Source organism: Oryzias latipes, chromosome 8 (assembly GCF_002234675.1).
Source record: "Oryzias latipes chromosome 8, ASM223467v1".
Lineage (NCBI taxonomy): Eukaryota > Metazoa > Chordata > Actinopteri > Beloniformes > Adrianichthyidae > Oryzias > Oryzias latipes.
Genome location: NC_019866.2, coordinates 14,365,847 through 14,385,342, shown reverse-complemented (window position 1 = coordinate 14,385,342; position 19,496 = coordinate 14,365,847). Strand labels below are relative to the sequence as shown.

Here is a 19,496-nt window from a genome sequence, read left to right as displayed (position 1 = left end):
TGTTGTTGTCATGTCGGAAAATCTTACTGTGGGATAAACAGCGTCAGAATAAAAAAAAACCAAACTTACAAAATTGAAGTTTTTTTAAATTAAATTAAAAAAAATCAGTTACATTTAGTTGGATTAATACCTACTCCTGGGGCAAAATGTGCAAGTTTATTCAGTTGCATTGTTGGAGAAATTAGTTTACCGCCCCCAGTGGTCAGAAGGAAGAACTTCAACTTTTTCGTCTTTCTGTTGGTTAATCTTGTTTTTAAAATGGATGGTTTTAAAGCAACACTACATATAATATGGGTGACTTCTTTACTATTACCACGAAATATTGGCATATAAAAGTCAGTAAGCTTTGACAAATGAATACAGCAGTAAAACTACTCAAAGTCTTAATTTATTTTTAAAATTGTTTTTTTCAATCTCCAACTATTTATTTATTTATTTGTTTAAAAAGATGTGCCATAACCTTACCATTATTGCAATCTTTCTTTAAGAATAGTGACTATCTCTTTAAAGTAAAACCATGTGCAAATAATGAAATAGAATGATCTAGGGAATGAATACAGTCGCAATATTCACATGCACTTTATTAAAATAAAAGTTTGGTCAGTGTAGAGTAGGGATGGATGCATGTGATTGATATATTGGGGTATGGGAAGGGTGGTGATCATCTAAATGAAATAGTGATGATAACCATACAAAAACATTATTTTAATGTTACTTTGTTTATGGTAAATAAAACAGAATATGTACATAAGTGTATAAAAATAGGCTGATCATCTTTATGTTTCTATAAATGTTTTTAAATATGTGAGTAAGTATCCCATTCATTGAAATCCAACTAAATATTTAAAAAAATGACAGAGTATTGAATTGATATAAATATAGATAGTTAGATAGATAGATAGATAGATCGAGAGAGAAAGAGGTGTTATGATTATTATGAAGTGTGCATTGTGCTTCAGTTAACTTGGCTTCTGCTGAATCCCCTTCCAACATGCCTTGACTGTTTTGTATGTTCATTATCATTAGTTTGTCATTGTTGTTTAAGATTTATCTTAAATCATCTTTGTCATCTTTTCCCACTTTTGCTTTTGCATGTTGGAAATATCTGAATTGAAGGGCAATATATATACAGTGGAAATAAAAACACTAAAGACTACACCATTCAACAGAGACTTTATTTCCAGTTCAGCAAATGATTCACTGCCTTCAAGAGTCTATTTATATATGAAGCAAAGAAATGCTACCAATGGTTAAGAGAAGAAAGAATTCTAAAACGCAACAGTCTCCAGGATCCCCTCATTTGGCACAGTGAACAACCTTACATTCACTGTTGAAACAATCATTAATAGATAAATAAATAATCAAATAAATAAATACATAAATAAATACATAATGCATCACAGCAAGCAACCAGATTTTGGAGGTCTTCTTTTTTCATCAACATAGTGCATACAACATCAAATTTGATAACAATGAAAGCCGTCTGTAACTATAACGATGGGAAGGTTGAGCATTAAGCAATTTAATTTACAATCAGTGCATGCTCAAAGCGCAATGACATTCATGTCCTCACCTTTTCTTTTGCAGTATGTGGTGTGACGTATGATAACGGCAGAGAATAAATTAAGCACTGCGTCTGTAAACACTATTTTAACAACAGATGAAACACTTAGAGACATTAAATTATTTAACATTCTAATTTGGCACTGACTTTTCATTATCTGTATATAATGAAAAAAGTAACCTCCTGTCACCATGTTAAAGAGTATATATATATCATTTGAGGCTCATATATATTTATGATGATTTATATATATATATTAACCTCCGCCAATATGAAGTCCAATATTTACATTCAGTTTCCGTGACTGTTTTACACATATTGTGAAAAAACATGAAGAAAGAAAATCATTTTTTTTCCACAATTTTAAAGCAAAATATCATTAACAGTGAAACTGTGCAAAATTGAATAAAAGCCACTTATTTTATAGTCACCAGAAATAAACAGAAACATTCATTATGTTTTGTGTAGTAATGACAGTAACTTGCGATTGTTACAAATAAAACTATTACCATGCCTTTTTTAGAATTTTTGGCCTCATAATGACTTAAAATATTTTCCCCCTATCCTCCTACCCTTAGCTGTTCTTCCTCTGTATCTGCTTTTCCTTGTTTTACCAATTTCTTTACCTTTTTATAAGGCACCGGTCTTAGTAAACCACACAAAACCTGACCATCAAACAAAATTTACATTTTTTAGGTCTCCACATCTGATTAACGTAAAAAAAAGAAGCACTTTCATGACTTTTAGACCAGATATAAAGTGATGAGAGAACACAAGTGTAAAAAAACATGGACAATTAAAGGGAAATGAGGCCTTTTAATACAAAAATCGTTTCTTAGCAATTTACTCCCTGGTGTTTGTGTTTTTTTTTTCTCATCCTCAACATTTTTTAGATGGACACTTCATACTCCCGTGTATCCTGTAATTAACACAAACAGGGAGGGCAAGCGTCAGTTTTTAGCATAAAAAAGATTCAAATGGAGTGCTGGAATAGTAAAAATTCGAACAACAGACAGCCTTACTCACCCCGGCTTCATACAGAGGGTTGTTGAAATCTGATTCCACCGTAATTGGACTGTAGGAGTGTGTGTGGGAGAGAGACTTCCAGAAGCGTGGCTTCCATTCTAGTCTGCAAATGCTATCAAAGACAAAATACAACACATAGGAAGTGATGCAGCTGGGATCTGATTGATAAAAAAAACCTGATAAACCTGCACGCTTACTTTGAATAGTACATGTAAATTCCTCCGATCAGGAGGATGACCAGGATTATTGGCAAGATTATCGCCAAGGCAATGTTTTCGCTCAGCATCTGCGGGGACATCTCATAGGACTGGGACACTGCAAAGGGGCCAGAATGTTACATTTCACAGAGAACCTTTGGGTTTATTGCAGAAGCAAACACATTTTCTATGTTACAAAAAACCCAACAGAATTGAGCATATTACCATCTGACTTGTGATCATCCAAAAGCTCCTCATAGGCCACTGTGCAAAACAAAACATTTTCACTTTTTTATCTTTATTTTGAATCATCCAATGGCTAACTTAGCTGGTCTGAAATTGTAGTTCGACAGAAGATTTGATTTTAAGCCTCTTGATTACCTTTGCAGAAGGGTGGTGGGTTGTTCCACTGAGAAGGATGGCCAGGAACACATGTGATGATGACTTCCCCGATCAGCTCGTAGCCCTCATAACAGAAGAAACGCAGAGTTTCTCCAGCCTGGTAGTTGTGTTTGTACAAAGTCTGATAGCCATTGTCGGGGACTCCGGGGTTTGGGCACGGATCATATTTCACTGTTCAGAGCCAGGAAAAAACAAAGCCTCTGAATGTGCAAAAACAAGGGGGCTTTACAAAGAGAAGGGCTTGGAAAGAAAATGGGCCTTACAGACACACTTGGGGCTGCGGTCACTCCATTTGGGGGTTCCTGTGTCTCGTCCATGGCAGGAGATTTGGCTGGGACCTTCCAGTTGGTAGCCTTGGTTACAAGAAAAGCGCACCACCGTTCCGACCACAAAACCCGCTTCAGGACGCACGGAGCGCGCTCCATTTACCACCTCTCCTGGATCAAGACACTGTGGGACTGAGGAGGGCAAAAAGGGCACGTTAAACCAGAGAGAAACATTCCTCATACAATACAAACTTCTAAAATAGTTGTCTTTGTGAAATGCTATTCTAATATTTGTTACTGTGTTTAGATATTTTGGGTGGAATTTACAAATGATTTCAAAACTTTTAAACTCCCAAACCATTAATAATTATTTCAGAAATGTTTACAATCTTTCAAAACACAGCAATAGGCTGAAAATTAAATCTTTTCAAAGCCTGCCAATTTATGAAGAGGGATTCTGCAGTGACAGAACAAGTCTAGCATGTAGAACACATGCGTCAGACTCAAGGCCCGCGGGCCAAATGTGGCCCGCCATGTCATTTTATGTGGCCCGCGAGTAGGGTTGTGATGATGACCCTGTGATGATGATGAGGATTTTGTGTTGGGGGTGTTTATTACTGTTCTCAGTCACTCTGTAACACCAAACATGAACGCGCACTGTTAGATTTCGATGAATATCACTACATGTTTTGTTTGGGAACTATTTTGTGCAATGTTACGTGTCTGTATAAACAAAGGCGGAGCCTCCTGCCCCGCGTTCTTCATGGTTATCAGGCTCATGGCTACCAGAAAGGTGACAAAGTGTCTGCAGTCTGTTTATTACTGGGCTATTAATAATATTCTGAGACGATGTCTCTACCAGAGAGCACAGGTGAAACTTCGCGTGCAGCTAGAGAGCGGTCCGCTGCAGATAAATCAACACGCACCCGCAACACACGTGTGCGCACTCCCTCCTCCCAGTCCCACACACGACGCAGCGCGCTCACACAGTTGCAGTCAATCTACAACACCTATTTAGTTAGTTCATTAGTTAGATAGTAGAGAATACTACAATACTACATTGTAATTGTATTTATTTCTGATGCGGCCGCTGGGGGATTTTGTGTTTTTTTTTTGGGGGGAGGGCTGCAGTGATAAAAAATCTGACACGTCACAGCTCTACCCGCGAGAGCATAAAAGTTTTTAATTTCTTCAAAATAAAAATTGATGTGTATTTATTGATATCTAGGGGGAATTGGACTTGAAATATCGGATAAGGCAACTAAACATTAGGACTTAAACACTGTCCACATAACCTAACTTGACAGAATCAAATGTAAAAGGATTTATGCTAAAGTAACAAGCAAACATATGTTTCTATGCAACTGTAATTGTCACTTTAAAAAGTTATAATAAATAAAAAATGAGTTATTTAACATTAAGGAGTAGTTACATTTATTTTTCATTACATTTAGTTACATGGATAAGTTATGTCTGGCCCTTTGAGGATGGTAAATGGTAAATGGCGTATACTTATATAACCAACAAGCACAAAGCGCTTTACAGTCACAGACCCATTCACCCAGTCACACACACATTCACTCACACATTCAGACACTGGTGCCGGCTCCGCTGCCAAACACAGGCGCCCGCCTACCACCAGAGGAAGCCACTATGCTGATGTGGCCCTCGGTTAAAATGAGTTTGACACCCCTGATGTAGAATGTGTGTCACTCAAGTATGAACAAGCTTTTTGAAATATTTTTGGGTTGGATTTTGTTTGTTTTTTATCTCAGAAACAGCAGTCAAGGAACACAAGAGTGTTGGAGTTCAAATTGTGTTTCAAAGATGCCACACTCTGTGAAGCTTTTGTGCGACTGCTATACTCTGAAGTAAAGTGGAAATGGATAAAAATCATCACATTGCCGCTTACACAGATGCAGAGAAACGTCTTTCACTTTACATGTGTTCTCTGTTTTTTCCAGGATTGTTAGCATCCATTTCTGAATCTGTAATTTTGGGGTTCCCAGTAAAACCAGTTAACTATTCAGTCATACATTGAGACATTTGTGGTATGTTATGTTCTAAACTGGTCTTTTCTAAACAGTTTAAACCCTTTTATAGTCATTTTTTTCTGTTTCTGTTACAAAACCTGTTAGAATTTAGTTCCAAAAACAAAAGATTTTGGATGATGAGTAAACATTTCCAAAAAATAAATACATAAATTGTGATTTGCAACTATTTTTAAATTTAACTGATCCAAAGCAACGTCTATAGGAGCACTAGATCGACAGCATCAGAGAACAAAAAAAAGTCAAATCTTTCCCCTATAGCTGCGTCAAAATGACTTTCCCACCTTTGACACAAGTGGGTGGGCTGCTACTCCAAGACAGGTCCCACTGGCAGGTGATGATGTCCGAGCCGCTGATGTCGTACCCAGGTTGGCACTGATAGGTCAGCACGCTGCCCCTCACAGGGAAGGAGTGGGACGAGCTGCTCCAGCCGAACTCAATTTCGGGGAGGGTGGGGCAAGTGTCGTTAGGCTCCACTTCTGCGGAGGACAGAGTAGAAAGCGGTTAAACCAGGCTGCTCATACAAGCAAGACAAATGAAGGTTTAAGGGGATTTACCACGATACTGAATAAAGAACCCCCGATTCAGGACAGAAGCGGCGTCCTCTGGGTCGCTCTGGAACTGGATTGTGACCTCAGAGCCAGTAGAAACAACCTGGAAACGCTCTTTGGATCCCTGATATTGGCCAATCACGCGTGACATGACGTCCCGCCCATCAAAAACCGTCAGCACATCATTCTGGCTAATGTTTAAACTGAGCAAGAAGAAAACAGCTTGGGTTTTTATTTCAGATCATTTCTGACTTGTAAAATAAACAACTTATATACATTATTTTAACAAGATCACAGATGCAACAGATCGTGATGTTGAGCCTTACCCCTTTAAAAAATCTGTCAAACCTTTTATTTATATAGAACTCTCTTTAAAAATTTGTCAAAATACGTTTTTCTATCTGCTAAAACTACTTTGATATTTTTCTATTGTTCTGGTTCATGTCTGTGATTATTTTTTTTAACTATTTGTGATTCATGAAAAAGAGCAGAATACTGGTGTATTAATAAATAACATGGTTTGACAGATATGGACATTTTTCATTGAATTCAAAATTTTGGTTTTATTTTTTAAGAAATTCTTAGAAATTGTTCCCTCTTTGAATACTGAAGACTTTCCAGTTTTAATACCCTTCTATCAGGATAAGATTGCCTTTTATCTATTTAAAAGAAAAATTGATTGCAGTTCCTGTTACTGCCATGAAACTAAAACTAAATTTTCTTTGATGCCATAGAGTTTGGGTCAAGCCGATCAATTGGTGAAAATGATGAAGACGCACAAGAAAGGCTTTTCAATAGTCATATTTATATATATATATATATATATATATATATATATATATATATATATATATATATATATATATATATATATATATATATATATATATATATATATATATATATACACATTTACAATAAACACAGTCATGAAAAAGTTACAAGTAATCTCTTACACTTCTTTTAGTGAAGTAAAATTATAAAGCCTGTGCATCTGTATTCATTTATGCATCTATTTTTGCCAAAAATTGATTTAAAATTTGCATTTTAGATTCCCAAAAACCTGGAAGGGAAATCAAAAGTAATACTTCTAATGGAAATTATAAATAAAGAAAAAAATCAAATAAAAAAACAAGGTAATCATAAGTAGTTACGAAAAGATAGTTTATTCTATTTATGTTCAGGTAAAGATGATCAAATATAAATATTTTTATTATCATTGGCTTCACATATTGAAGGACTTTTGACTTTTTGTCTGTAGCTTTCAGTTTGTGACTTTAGAAGTTAGGATCATAGAAAGTATGAGGAAATACACTGTTTTTGTAGTATTTTTTTGGCACAGTAGTCCTATTAAATAAAAGGGACATTTGTTATTTTGCTTTCTGATGATTGTTAGAAATTAAACACAATATTTTGTCATGAGGCTTGAACTTAAAAAAATCATACCTTTGCTGATAAGAACATTTTTACTACGGTATTCTAGCAGGATTTTTATTACATATAAATTATAGGAGGTGAGGTTTAAAAAAACACTTTTTCATCAAAGATAGTGATGTTTTTTTTATAGTTTGAAGAAAAATATTCTACAACATCTTTCATTTTTTATAAAGTGGTAGAATCTGACCAAATGATGTGTATGAATAAAAGCATGTTCTTAAAAACAAACCTGATTTAAATTGAAAATAAAAGTAGTACTCACGTCCTGATATCCAGTTCAATGTGCTTCTCCTCATTACCATGGATCTGCCACACACAGTCCAGGCCCTTGGAGTAACTCTGGGGCCAATCAGGGGACAGGATGGGACCTGAGGGGTCGGACAGCTCCCCTCCACACAGAGCTATGGAGAAAAAACACAGACATCTTTTAGGGGACCGAATAGAAATAACAGTAAAGAGAATTACAGAAGAAAAAAGGCAGTTTCACTTGCCCTCTTTAGAAAAAAGTATGAGACAAAATATTTTTTAAAGTAATGTCGAAATCTGCAGTCAAATATTGATTGCAGGATAATGTTTGTGAGATTTTTAGATTGATTATTTGGATGGCGTTTCAACTTTTTTCACCCAGACTGAGACATCCAACTAAAATGCGTGACACTCAGTCTGCAGACAACCCCTCATTTGCCTTCCAAAATAACCACAGATGGTGCACGCTCCTTGTGGAATATCTTTTTTTCTGATTTTAGAGTGCTCACATGTCACTGTAATCCCTGATTCAACCCATGATTCCAAACCAAAAGAGAGTTTTTCATCAGTTGTGTTCCTGATGTTTTCAGTTTTTAAATTTTAGATAATGAGAGCAAGTTAAAGTCTATGAGCTTTAGGAAAAGGGATAAGTAAAGATGAATATTTATATTTTAAAAAACGAAACTAGGAAAAATGTGTTAGAACAAGACTAAGAATGATCAAATGTCTGGTTGGGCTGACATGCTCCTTTTTTAACAGGCTAACAGGCTAAACCTTACCTTTGCACACAGGTTCACTGTCATTCCAGTGTGGATTGTTGGGGTCCACGCACTCAATGGTTCCTGAACCAGGATCCATGATGAAACCTGGAGAGCAGCTGAAGGTGACAATGGTCCCCAGCTGGTAGCTAATGTCACTACTGGTAAAATTTCCGTTCGGCATGAAGGGCTCCCAGCAGTGCTCGTCGTCAAAAGCTATGAAGAAAAAGAGAAAAGGATATTGTGTGTGTGGTAAGTCACTGCTGTTCACCTTCTAAACACTTCATTTGAGAAAAAATATAAATATATAAAGAACCATATAACAATGTAAAACATTGACATCAATAATATCTTGTCCTGCAAAAATTCTGATTTTTCAAGCCAAAAACTCCCTGACCCGCTTTGCAGTAATGAGTTTAGATAGAGGTGCAGCTCTGGTATGTTCTCAGTTTTTCTTGCTGAGACTGGACCTCATGAGAGCAAAAGGACTGAGGCTGCTGCTCACCCTCATATCGCAGTGCCAGTAGCAGAGGGATGGCGGAGGAATCAGCTGTGAGCTCCAGGTACAGAGTGGAGCTCTCACTCAGAAGCCCACGCTCCGGAACGTCATCCAGATCCGAGTCAAAGAGGGGAGCCGACACAGAACTGTTACCGCTTCGCACAATCAACCTGAGAGGGACAGATCGGGAAGATAAAGAAATGCCAAAAGTGATTTGTGACATTGCAAATTAGAGTGAAATAAATAATTGTAGTATCACAAATGGAAATCAGATTCACAATGTTCATTTTTGATTTAGTAAAGTCAGTTTTTTTCCCCTTTGTGTGAAAACTGACCAACTGAGGATTTTTAGTCTTTTTTATTAAATACTTTTATCCACAAATGATCAAGTGAGCCTTTTATAAATAAGCATCTTCTTTCTCTTTCGGCTTTTCCCATCAGGGGTCGCCACAGCGAATCATCCTTTTCCACCTCACTCTATCATGGACATCTTCTACCCTAACATTAGCCAACTTCATGTCCTCTGTTAAGACATCCATGTATCTCCTCTTTGGCCGTCCTCTTGCCCTCCTGCCAGGCAGCTCCATCTCCAACATCCTTCTACCAATATATCCACTATCCCTCCTCTGAACATGTCCAAACCATCTCAGTCTGGCTTCTCTGACTTTGTCGCTAACACAGGCAACATGAGCCGTCCCTCTGATGTACTCGTTCCTTATCCTGTCTAACCTGGTCACTCCTAAGGAGAACCTCAACATCTTCATCTCCGCTACCTCCATCTCAGCCTCTTGTCTCTGTCTCACTGCTACCGTCTCTAACCCATAGAGCAGAGCTGGTCTCACCACTGTCTTGTACACCTTTCCTTTGAGTCTTGCTGGCACTCTTCTGTCACACAACACTCCTGACACTTTCCTCCAACCGCTCCAACCTGCCTGCACTCGCCTCTTCACCTCTTTTCCACACTCCCCATCACACTGAACTGTTGACCCCAAGTACTTAAACTCCTGCACCTTCTTCACCTCAGCCCCCTGTAACCTAACGCTTCTACCTTGATCCCTCTCGTTCAGACACATGTATTCTGTCTTACTACGACTGACCTTCATGCCTCTTCTTTCCAGAGCAAACCTCCACCTCTCTAGCTGTTCCTCCACCTGCTCTCTACTCTCACTGCAAATTACAATGTCATCCGCAAACATCATTGTCCAGGGAGATTCCTGTCTTACCTCATCTGTCAGCCTGTCCATCAGCATAGCAAACAAAAAAGGACTCAAAGCTGATCCTTGGTGTAGTCCCACCTCCACCTTGAACTCCTCTGTCTGACCTACAGCACATCTCACCACCGTCATACTTCTCTCATACATGTCCTGAACTACTCTGACATACTTCTCTGCCACTCCAGACGACCTCATACAGTACCACAGCTCCTCCCTCGGCACCCTGTCATACGCCTTCTCTAAATCTACGAACACACAATGCAGCTCCTTCTGACCTTCTCTGTACTTTTCCATCAACATTCTCAAAGCAAAAATGGCATCAGTGGTGCTCTTACGGGGCATGAAACCATACTGCTGCTCACAGATCTCCACCTTCTTCCTAAGCCTGGCTTCCACTACTCTTTCCCACAGCTTCATTGTGTGGCTCATCAACTTTATTCCTCTATAGTTGCTGCAGTTCTGCGTGTCACCCTTGTTCTTAAAGATCGGAACCAGAACGCTTCTCCTCCATTCCTCAGGCATCTTCTCACTCTCTAAAATCCTATTGAACAACCTTGTTAGAAATTCCACTGCTGCCTCTCCTAAGCACTTCCATACCTCCACAGGAACGTCATCAGGACCAACGGCCTTTCCGCTCTTCATCCTTTTCAGAGCCTTCCTAACCTCATCCTTTCCAATCTCTGCTACTTCCTGCTCCACAACAACCACATCTTCCTCCCTTCTTTCCCTGTCATTTTCCACGTTCATCAGCTCCTCAAAATACTCCTTCCATCTTTTCTGTACACTCTCCTGGGTTGTTAGCACCTTTCCATCTCTGTCCTTAATCACCCTTATCTGTTGCACGTCCTTCCCATCTCTGTCTCTCTGTCTGGCTAGCCTGTACAAGTCCTTCTCTCCTTCCTTTGTGTCTAACCTGTCATATAGCTCATCGTAAGCCTTCTGTTTGGCCTTTGCCACCTCTCTCTTCACTCTACGCTGCGCTTCCTTGTACTCCTGTCTACCTTCCTCAGTCCTTTCTACATCCCACTTCTTTTTAGCCAACCTCTTCCTCTGGACGCATTCCTGTACTTCCTCATTCCACCACCAAGTCTCTTTACCGTCTTTCCTCTTTCCAGATGACACACCTAGCACCTTCCTACCTGTTTCCCTGATAATTTCTGCTGTAGTTTCCCAGTCATCTGGAAGCTCATCCTGACCACCCAGACCCTGTCTCAACTTCTGCCTAAATTCCTCACAAGTTTCTTCATTCTGTAGCTTCCACCACTTGGTCTTCTTTTCTGTTTTCCCTCTCTTCTTCTTCCTGACCTCCAGAGTCATCTTACACACCACCATGCGGTGCTGTCTGGCTACACTCTCTCCTACCACCACTTTGCAGTCAATAACCTCTCTCAAATGACCTCGTCTACATAGGATGTAGTCCACCTGGGTACTCCTACCTCCACTTCTGTATGTCACTCTATGTTCCTCTCTCTTCTGGAAGTAAGTGTTGACTACAGCCATTTCCATCCTCTTCGCAAAGTCCACCACCATCTGTCCCTCCAGATTCCTTTCCTTCACACCAAACCTGCCCATCACCTCCTCATCACCTCTATTGCCCTCACCAACATGCCCATTAAAGTCTGCTCCAATAACAACTCTCTCTCCTCTGGGGAAACTCTGTATGACCTCATCCAACTCACTCCAGAATCTCTCCTTCACTTCTAACTCACAGCCAACCTGTGGCGCATACCCACTGACTACATTCACCATCACCCCTTCGATTTCTAACTTTAAGCTCATCATCCTGTCTGAGACTCTTTTCACCTCTAGAACACTGTTTACAAACTCCCCCTTCAGAATCACTCCTACCCCGTTTCTCTTCCTATCAACACCATGATAGAACAGTTTGTATCCTCCTCCAATACTACGTGCCTTGCTGCCCTTCCACCTTGTCTCCTGCACACACAGTACATCTACCTTCCTTCTCTCCATCATGTCTGCCAGCTCTCTGCCTTTCCCTGTCATTGTGCCAACGTTAAGAGTCCCTATTCTCAAACCTATGTTCCTGCCTTTTCCCTTCTCTCTCTGGCCACGGGCCCTTCTGCCTCCCCTCCTTCTTCGACCAACAGTAGTCAAATTTCCACCGACACCCTGTAGGTTAACAGCATCGGTGGCGGTCGTTGTTAACCCGGGCCTCGACCGATCCGGTATGTCTAAAGTGTTGTGGATGATTCGCATGGTTATTTTGGCAATTTTTACGCCGGATGCCCTTCCTGACGCAACCCTCTCTATTTATCCGGGCTTGGGACCGGCACAGAGGCAACTGGCTTGCAACCCCTGTGGCTAGATTCTTTTATAAATAAGCATATAAAAGGGTTATAAATAAGCATATAAACCCTTTTTGTAAAAAATTCCAATTTTTTTATTCTTTGCCCAAAACTGCAAGCGACAGGTGATCTGTCCAGAGTTCACCCTGCCTTCACCCAAAAGTTCCTGCAGTCCTGTGACCCCAAAAGGCATTCGGCAGGTTAAGAAGATGGATGGATGGATGGATGGATGGATGGATGGATGGATGGATGGATGGATAGATGGATGGATGGATAATTCTTTGAAAAATTCTGCTTTCCATTGTGGCTTATGAATGAGAAGCAAGAGACTCTGGCCCGGACAGGAAGTGTTTAAGCTTCTTAAATCCCCTAAGATGACAGAGTACAAGTAGAGGAGCTAGAGAAGGACAAAGTAAGTGTATGTTAGGCACGTTGGAATAGTTGGGGGGGAGGGGGGCTGTCTGGAAATGAGTGAGTCTTCAAGTAATTCTTCCAGTTTGAGAGGTCAGAACCGTGAAGGAGAACAGTGGAGGCTGAGGCAGGCAGCCAGATGTTCCCGAAAGGAGCGCAGAGATCATGAAAGAACCTGCACGACTGAGTCCACATGTGTGCAGCCTTGCCTGGATTTGACTGAGCAGCCATAGGTAGCCCGCAAAGGTTAATCAGTATTGGAGGAGGCTTTTATTTGTTGATCACACACCAGATGTTCTATGTGTTTTACATCATCTGTTGGGTTTCATCATGCATGCTGGGAAACCTGATAGACAAGAATTACGTTTTCATAAAGAGTTGTCTGTGTTCTGCTAAACCGTTTTGACCAATTAAAAAATATATTTTCAAATATTTTAAAGTGCAAACTCATAGCACTGTGAAAAAAATGCATTGTTATGAGAGAAGGACCCTAATATCTATTTTTTTGTAATCTTTGATATGATAGGGAGAACGTAAACTGGGATGGCCTGCAATCAGCTATAAATTAGAAAGCCAATTCCAGTCTGGGACCATCTGGAGAGAATTGATGGTGCAACAATCTGCACACCAGCCATGCAAAAAGGGGTCCAAGCAACAAACATATCACCTTAAGAGATTATTTGGTCTCTATATTACTTATATCAACAACATCAACAAGCATAAAAGTGGAAACAAAAACACATTTATTCAATTTTTAACTCTATTCATCAATTATTGCTATTTTAGATTTTTGTTTTATAAAATCTGAACAATGCTTATATGATGAATTCCTTGCAAACTATATATTTTTCCAAGTTTTTAATATGAACACTGCAAACATACTGTGGACTCTATGGTTTGTCCGTCCACCCAGCACTAGTGCAAAAACACAACATGGACCATCAGAAATCAGAAGTTTTATACAATCTGACATTGTTCTTTCATTGTTTAACTACAAAAACAATATCGATTATTTAGAATAAAAAAATAACATGTTCAGGTCACATGTAGTGTATAAAAGCATGTGGAAAACCAACATACTTATCATTGTCTTCATCGAGTGCAATCCTCTCAAAGTGCAGATGGAGTTTGTGCCCCTCTTTGGCCTCTATCAGCCAGTGGCAGGTCAGATTATTTCCGTTGCTATGGTTGCTGCTGGACGAAGGAGGTGGAGACAGAATTCGTCCAACGGTTGCGTTACGAATCCACCCTCCACAGGACACCACTGAGAAAAAAGAAACAACAACAAGCTTATTATTAGAGCTTAATAAAAAGTTAGGTAGAAGGAAATGATCCTACGGACCGACACACTGGGGCCCTGGAGTGCTCCAGTGTGGCTGAGTTGTGTTGACGCATGTGGCCACCTCATGACCACGGATCTGGAAGCCTCGGTCACAGTGGAAGTGGGCCTGTCCTCCAGGATGAATGTCAGTGACTGTTACTCCACCACCCTCAGGCGACATGGGGAATGGGCAGGACAGAAGAAACGCTGGTAATGAAATCAAGAGATTCCGATTTATTATGAGGTTTTTTTTAAGCATTCTTCATCATCTAAAGGCCTCCTTCACGAAGATACAGAAAAAAATCAGTCCATTTTACATTTATTATTATTTATGCCAACAGAAATTAGTTGTAAAGATAACTAAATGCACACAGAATGACACTGAAATGTATTTTACTAAAATAATAGGTAACGCTTTCTCTTACAGTACTGTACTTACACTGTACTTAAGTGGTATTTACATGGTACTTATTGTGTAACTACTGGGTACTTTCAGGGTACTTACATGGTACTTTTTATGGAACTTACTGGGTACTTACAGTGTGTTTACATGGTACTTTCTATGGGACTTCACTGGGTACTTACATGGTACTTTTTTGTGTTTACTCTGTACTTACATGGTACTTACCGTGTATTTATATGGTGCTATTTGGTTCATACCTATGTGGTACATACTGTGTACTTATAATATTCTTACTGGGTATTTACATGTTGCGCAAAGGTGTCTTTTTATGGTACTTACCACATATAAGAACAAGGTAAGTACAAATAAAGAACCTTGACCTTTAGGTCTGCACTCGCTGCATGTTTCATGGTATTTACCATGAATTTACCACAGATACTACCCCTTAAGTACACTGAAACTGTAATGTAAAAGAAAGTCAGCCCTATTTCCACTCTATTGCATGGTACTTTCAGCAGTAAATGCTGGGTATGTTCACGTATTACCTTCCTATACAGTGCACATACACACTTGGTCTTCTGACCTTACAAAATGAGACAATGCTAACTTGTTGGTAAAGGTCAAATAACTGCATTGTAAAAACATATTCCTACTTCTTGTAACATGAGGCAAATTTAAAGAGAAACAAGACAGCAGTGAAAACAACAATATTTAATATGCACTTCTGCAGCATAAAAAGGGTCAACATGTAAATACCCAGTAAGAATATTATCTTAAAGTACACTTAAAGTGCAAACTCATAGCACTGTGAAACTATCTTAAAATACACTATCACACTATCTTAAAATCTTAAGTACACTGTAAGTACTGTACTGTAAAAGAAAGCGTTACCTAATAATTCAGCTTTTTAATAATTAACCAAAAGTAAAAAAAAGACTAAATCAAGCAGCAATTTTTAAAAGGAAAAAAAAATCATGAAAGACTTGATGGTTTCCAGTGTAAGTTTGTTTCCATCTAAAAAAATCAGTTTGTGGAGCTTTTAAAATCAGAAGGGGTCATTTACCTTGATAATGGAGGCTGAATGTGCCGTGGTTGGACTGTCGCAGGCTGCGATAGTGAATGTACACCTGATTGGTTGTACTGCGAATCACCTGGCCTTCCTTCATCAGAGTTTCATTGGCTAATAGCTCCGGTCCTGAACCTCCACGGCCCATTATCATCAACGACTCTTCCTTTGAAAGGTTGGCCTTCCTCACCTTGAAGGAAAAGGAAAACAAGCCTGTTATGTGTTGCTAAGAGCCAATATTTTTGACTAAAATACGGGGTTAAAATAAAAAGCTGCTTCAACATTAAGAATTAGAGTTTAGTTTACCTTAATTTCCACACCATAGCCAGGATATACAGTAATGCTGTAGGTGCATTCCAGGGGAGATGAAGATGCATGATCAGGTGACTCAACAACATCCTCCATAGCTGACAGGCTTGCATTGCATTGCACTGTAAAAATAAAAACAGGCATATGAAGGATAGAAACTTGATTAAAAAGTAAAAAAAAAAAAAAAAAAGATTGAAACATTTTAAAAAATAAAAAATTGTTTTTTTTTATGTTGTTAAAAAATATTGTAGAAACAATACTAAAGGTTTACATTATGGTTAAAAATAACCTGAATTGACCCTTTTTATTGTCTTAGGCTTCTTGAGATTGAATTACAATTTTAGCAAGAATTTGTCTAGGCAGTATATTTACAACATTAAAAAAATATGGCTGGTGTAACCAAGTTTGTCCTTTTTAGGTAGGAAAGTATTAAGATTGACTAAATAATAGAGTTATTTAGATGTGACTGCAGTTTAAAGATAATCTGGACTAAATTCTAAAAAAACTGTTAATTTTGTTGCATGTCTGCATTCTGATTTTTGGTGAGGAAAAAAACTTACAAAGAAAATTGGATTCATTTTAAGACCTTAAAAAGATGCTTTTTTTTTTTTTTGGATAAAACGCCAAAACATGCCTATTAGAATAAAAACACGTTTATTCTATTAAGAAGCCCGTGACTGTCTTTCAGTTAAAAAGAAACCCAAATGGCGTTAAATCATCTTGATGTATTACAGGTTATTTGATCCTATCCAAAATTAAAGAAGGTATAAACAAAAACTGAGTTCATCCTTTTTGTGATTCTGAAACACTGAACTTCTTCTGAGGTGCAGAACTGTTGTTATGGCGACTAAATGTGACCGAGACGCAACTTTCTGAAGGAAAAGCAAAAATAAAAATAGGTTAAAAATCACAGCTGCAACAAAGAAAGAATTTAGACATAGCACACACTAACACCAAGAGATCTTTGTTCATCTCTTCTAATTCAGCTGACCCCCCCACCCCCACCCAATTCTCATCTCCTTTGCAGCTGCAAACCTCTCATCACTCCTCACTAAGAGCTGCACATGCATGGAAATGCTATAACGGTGTCTAATTCAAGAGCATTTCTAAGAATCATTTGTACAGGATACTCTGTCACTGTGAATTAGTATGCTGGTGATGAGGCACCATATTGATTGACTGATCCGCCACAGGCAGACAGCGAGGATGCTGATATTTTAGGTTTCACGTGGCTGCTCTTAACTGCAGACAATTCTTTTTGTAATTATAAACTTTTATCAGTTTACAATAAAATCTCGAAAAACGTGCACATTTTTATGTCTCAAATTTGTCCAGACTGGAATTTCAACTACATGTTTTCTCTATGTTTTTTTTTTAAATAAAATGATAACTTACTAAAAGGATAAATTACATTTAAAAACACAATCATTTATTTGTAGTACTGCCGACTTAATGCAAAAATGCGAAAACTAGAAAGATTTTTTTCAACATGATTGATACCAGACATGCATAATGTATATTGCAAGAATTCACAATTTTTGGGAATTGGAATTCATTTATTTCAAGCAATTAAAAACAAAACAAAAACCACACAAAAAACAAACAAAAAAAATACTGATACATCAAACCTGATTAAGATATTAAGTCATAAACTGATTGGAAAATACTGAATTTCATTTTGGAAATTGCAGAATTTTAACAATAAATAGCTGTCCCATATTGGATGCGTGAAATTTGTAATTTAAAGCTAAAAATAAGGGTTTAATTGAATTTTGAAAAATTAAATACATTTGAAATATAAATGTAATCACAACCTTGTTCATCCTAATAGAATCAATAAAGTTATTTATCAGTAATTACTAGGTCTATATTTTATTTTGCCTCCTGCTTATAGTCTTTCAAAGACAACAGTTGAAAGACAGCTTTCTCCCCAACAAACAATTTCAGATGGAATGGGCTTTAGTGAAATGTCAGTCAGTACCTGGCATGTGCATGGTGGTTATGGTGGTTGTGGTTATCAGAGTGGTGGTTGTCTCCTCCTCCAGCAGAGATATTGGATTCCTTGATCCTGGCTGGCCAGCGGTGGAAGAAGAGCTTATTGAAGTGGTGAGAAATCCAGGAGATAGGGGTGTCGCTGTAGACTCTGTTTGCTTGAACTCAGGCACGGCCTGTGTTGGATTGGTGGTAGTACCTGCAAAGCGGAGGAGTTGATGACCAGTTTTGAAACACATTTCGACCTTCTAAACCACTTAGGGACTTTTTTTCTGTACCTGCAGACGCCTGTCCTAAGTACTTCTTACTTTGCAGAGCTGCATGGATAAGGTCTTCGGGCGGGTACGAGTCCCGGGCTGGTGTGGGTGGGATGTCCGGCTCAGGGGTCATGAAACTCATGCCTGAAAAGATTGTTTACCATCATGAAAGTTTGACATCAATTACCTTCACAGAATGTTTTTTTTGTGCAATTGAAACATCCAGCTTAACAGCTGGTGACAACACTGAAACTAATTTAGATTAGAGAACTTCATAACCATTATTTAATCACTGAGGGGGCTTACATGCACATTTACCTGAAACAAGCTGGACCATGGAGACGAGCAGCATCACAGCAAAACGTGTGTATCCCATGGTTTTGCATGAAACTGGATGACCTAACAGGTTGAAATGGAGCAGATCGGTTAGCGGCTGTCATATCATCTCGCCTGTAGACAGCCCTGTGTGTCTCTGTGGTGTTAATTAAAGGCCTGTAGCTGCTGCAAGAAGAGGCGTGGATGCAGGAGTGCAATTGGACAATAATTTATCAGTCACAGCAAATTCTCTGGGGCTGAGCAAATGTTGACATGACGCAGGCCTCCAATCTACAAAAAACAAAATCACCTCTTAGGTAACAAAGCTCACAGCAGATGATATGGATTCATTTTGAAGCTTTATTATGCCTAAAGGGGCCCGTTTTTAGTCTTTTAGGAAAAATACGGCCCTCGTGCATTTTCTCACCCCCCGGTGCAAAGAGGGAGGTATAGAAAATGCGCTATTATTCCAGCCTTCCCCGAATCCCGCGCTGCTCCCAACCTGTTATTTGGGAATTTATTCAATCATGTCGCTGTTATTCTGCGCGATGCAAAAATCGACCTTGTGTTTGACGGAAGACAATAAATAAATAAAAAAGATGTGAGGCGGCATCACTCGCACCTCCTCCAGCCCTCCTTGTGCGGAGGACGATTTTTGACATCAACCATCGCCACCGTCAAAGCGACAATCACAACAGCAGCAAATGAAAGGCGCCAGTGAGTCTCCTACCTGTCCTCCTCTGCAGCCCACAAATCCCGTCTTTTTTCTACTTCAGCTGGTATGCTGTTGCTTTAGGCCAGAAACACGGCTGTGCTTTGAGCTGGTGAGATGCCCCTGTAAGCTGGTTACTGCGCGGTTGACGCATTCGGCTGTGATGTGAGGGCATTTGTGTTGAAGTTTCAGG

The 19,496-nt window shown here is 39.0% G+C and overlaps 1 protein-coding gene across 1 annotated transcript; it reads right to left on the bottom strand.

The window, feature by feature from the left end:
• Positions 1-1,161: 1,161 nt before the first annotated feature.
• Positions 1,162-19,460, bottom strand: sez6l2 (seizure related 6 homolog like 2). Its single transcript, XM_004071506.3, has 19 exons — positions 19,322-19,460; positions 18,595-18,675; positions 18,298-18,420; positions 18,009-18,218; positions 16,025-16,149; positions 15,716-15,908; positions 14,271-14,456; positions 14,009-14,192; positions 9,004-9,167; positions 8,520-8,714; positions 7,757-7,895; positions 6,064-6,260; positions 5,791-5,985; positions 3,453-3,647; positions 3,169-3,360; positions 3,013-3,051; positions 2,788-2,905; positions 2,591-2,702; positions 1,162-2,483 (listed from the first exon to the last, which is right to left on the bottom strand). The coding sequence occupies exons 2-19, from the start codon at positions 18,650-18,652 to the stop codon at positions 2,454-2,456; spliced, it is 2,655 nt and encodes an 884-aa protein (XP_004071554.1). The 5' UTR covers positions 18,653-18,675; positions 19,322-19,460; the 3' UTR covers positions 1,162-2,453.
• Between the last annotated feature and the right edge of the window lie 36 nt (positions 19,461-19,496).

Excerpts from the sequence above, each read along its gene's own strand:
- sez6l2 (XM_004071506.3), bottom strand. The coding sequence starts at position 18,652 with ATGGGATACACACGTTTTGCTGTGATGCTGCTCGTCTCCATGGTCCAG. Across the intron at positions 3,052-3,168 it reads CCCACCACCCTTCTGCAAAG|TGGCCTATGAGGAGCTTTTG; the intron begins GTAATCAAGAGG and ends TGTTTTGCACAG. Across the intron at positions 2,484-2,590 it reads ACCCTCTGTATGAAGCCGGG|GATACACGGGAGTATGAAGT; the intron begins GTGAGTAAGGCT and ends TGTTAATTACAG.